At 42.2% G+C, this 2,134-nt stretch overlaps 1 protein-coding gene across 1 annotated transcript; it reads left to right on the forward strand.

Annotated features, from left to right (window-relative positions):
- Positions 1-620: 620 nt before the first annotated feature.
- MELLADRAFT_95534 (uncharacterized protein) lies at positions 621-1,912 on the forward strand (the record flags this gene model as incomplete). Its single annotated transcript, XM_007418041.1, has 6 exons — positions 621-679; positions 803-875; positions 967-1,210; positions 1,279-1,507; positions 1,569-1,735; positions 1,812-1,912. The coding sequence occupies 6 exons, from the start codon at positions 621-623 to the stop codon at positions 1,910-1,912; spliced, it is 873 nt and encodes a 290-aa protein (XP_007418103.1).
- Positions 1,913-2,134: the final 222 nt, after the last annotated feature.

Below are 2,134 nucleotides of genomic sequence, written 5' to 3' on the forward strand. Positions count from 1 at the left end.
TGCACTTAAATCGAGTGTTTTGAGGCAGATTTGACAAAGTTATAGGCGCTTTTCAGAAATCAAAAGTTTCTCTAAACACTAATGAGCCAAATTTTAGTGCTTGTTACAGGTTGTAATTGGATGATTATGAAGGTTTATTGTTAGTACACTTATCAATACGGACTGTAAAAATATGGAAAAATATGGAGAGTGAAGCTCTCACCGCAGGGAACAAGATGCATATTTTTATTTATTTTTTGCCCTTCTCCTGGCCTCTCAATATTTTTGTGTATCAATAATTTAATTTTCTGCCCAGAAAATATTATAGTTTGTGTAGTGTGTATGCCTTGATTGTAACTTTCAACAACGACGTCATAAGTCTGCCAGTGTTGAATTGGACTTAATTGAAAAGCATACTCCAGCACTCTTCTTATCGGACGATCGACTCAATAAGTGGTCTCAACAACCAGAGCCTAATGTAAAGTTAACTAATGTAGACTTATTTGTTACTGTTCTTTCTGTAGGACGTGAGCTAACTATTGGTTTGCAACTAGGACCAATGTACCGCTTCACACACTGCAGCAAACGATCAACGCGACGGCAAATCTTGGCGAGCTTGCGATGACACAGGTTTATCCGGCATGTGTTGTAGACACAACAACGTCCTGGCCTATGTGAACGTGGTCCAGAGTGGTGAAAAGTCCGTGCCCACTTGATCATCAATCGTATCTACCAGAACTGATTTTTTTTCCCATCATTTGTTTGTATTTAGAGCCTACTTCGCTCACGCTCTGATTGACTGGTTGTTTGATCAACTTTGCAGTGCAGAAGGACCACCTAAAACTACCGGTGTCATTTACGATGTCGGTTGCAACCTCGAGAAGGGTATTATCCGGGTAAGTTTTGGTTTTTTTTACAGGGGTTAAACGCAGTTAATAATACCTTACAAACTATAAACAGCACAAGCTCTTTGAAGATGAAAGGCAGGCTGGTAGGATGAAGTTTGCTGTGGGTGCCTTCCATTCATATGCTCACGCATATGGTTGTCAGCTGGCCTATGACCCTCGAAAAAATAAAGGTTGGGGCAAGTCTGACGGCAAAGGGTCTGAACGTGTCTGGTGGAAGCTTTCCCCCGAGGTTCCGGCCAATCGATACGTTACCAGCTTACACCGAAAGGTTTCTTTGGATCTCAAGACACATCACATGAATCATATTTGTCTGGAGAACGCAGGTGAGTGATCTTGCTATATTTTATAATCCGTCGTCTACAAATGCTCAATGCTCAATGTTTTCCAACAGTAAAATGGTTTATGTCGAAGTTAAATGAATATGAGAAAGAGCTTGAGGAAAACATGTCAGTGCTGAATCACCTACTTGAGGAAGAGGGTAGACTGCCCGAATACTATGCAGATCAATGGGATCAACAACGAAAGGCCCAGCTTGATCTGCTGGGAAATACTGTCTTGTCGGACTTGACCGGTCAGCTTGAACGTCTGATAGGGCTTGAAGAGCAGTGTCGTATACAAAAGTGAGTTACGTCTCTGTCTTCATTTATCGACTCAACTCATGAAGCTGATGCGATGTCTCAGGCAGCGACTTGAGGAGCTTCGTGAGAAGCGCAGACGAACGCGTACAGAAGAAGAAAACACCGAGCTAGCTAGTCTGCCAGCTAGTTTGGTCTTTTTGGAGGTGGAGATCAATGAAGTTGTTGCCGATCTAGGAAGTCAGGACTTTAGAGACATTCCTGGGGCACAAGGTAACTTGTGTCCTATTTATATCATTTGATTCAATGATAAGTGTACCAATGAAATTTAAATCTGGCTAGACCCAAGGGGAAGAGCTCGCATTCGAGTTCGCATTGCTAAAGCTCGCCTCTACGAAGCCAGGGTTGGAATTATCGAATTGCAGAGGCGTTGGGATCGCCCAGGCTTAGGTAGTTTCTCACATTCATCAAACAAATTCGAAGTGGACTTACTGACTTGATACATTCTGACATGACAGGTACAAAAGTTCAAGCTTCCTTTAAGCAAAAGATGAAAAATGAAATTAAGCTGTTAAAAAGCAAGTGGAAGACATATCACACTCAGGTCTCTGATTACAACGACACATATGACCCAGATGATCCGATTGAATGCCCCAGTCTTGAAGGTGTAGA

The sequence above is a fragment of the Melampsora larici-populina genome, assembly GCF_000204055.1.
Source record: "Melampsora larici-populina 98AG31 unplaced genomic scaffold MELLAscaffold_83, whole genome shotgun sequence".
NCBI classification, from domain to species: domain Eukaryota; kingdom Fungi; phylum Basidiomycota; class Pucciniomycetes; order Pucciniales; family Melampsoraceae; genus Melampsora; species Melampsora laricis-populina.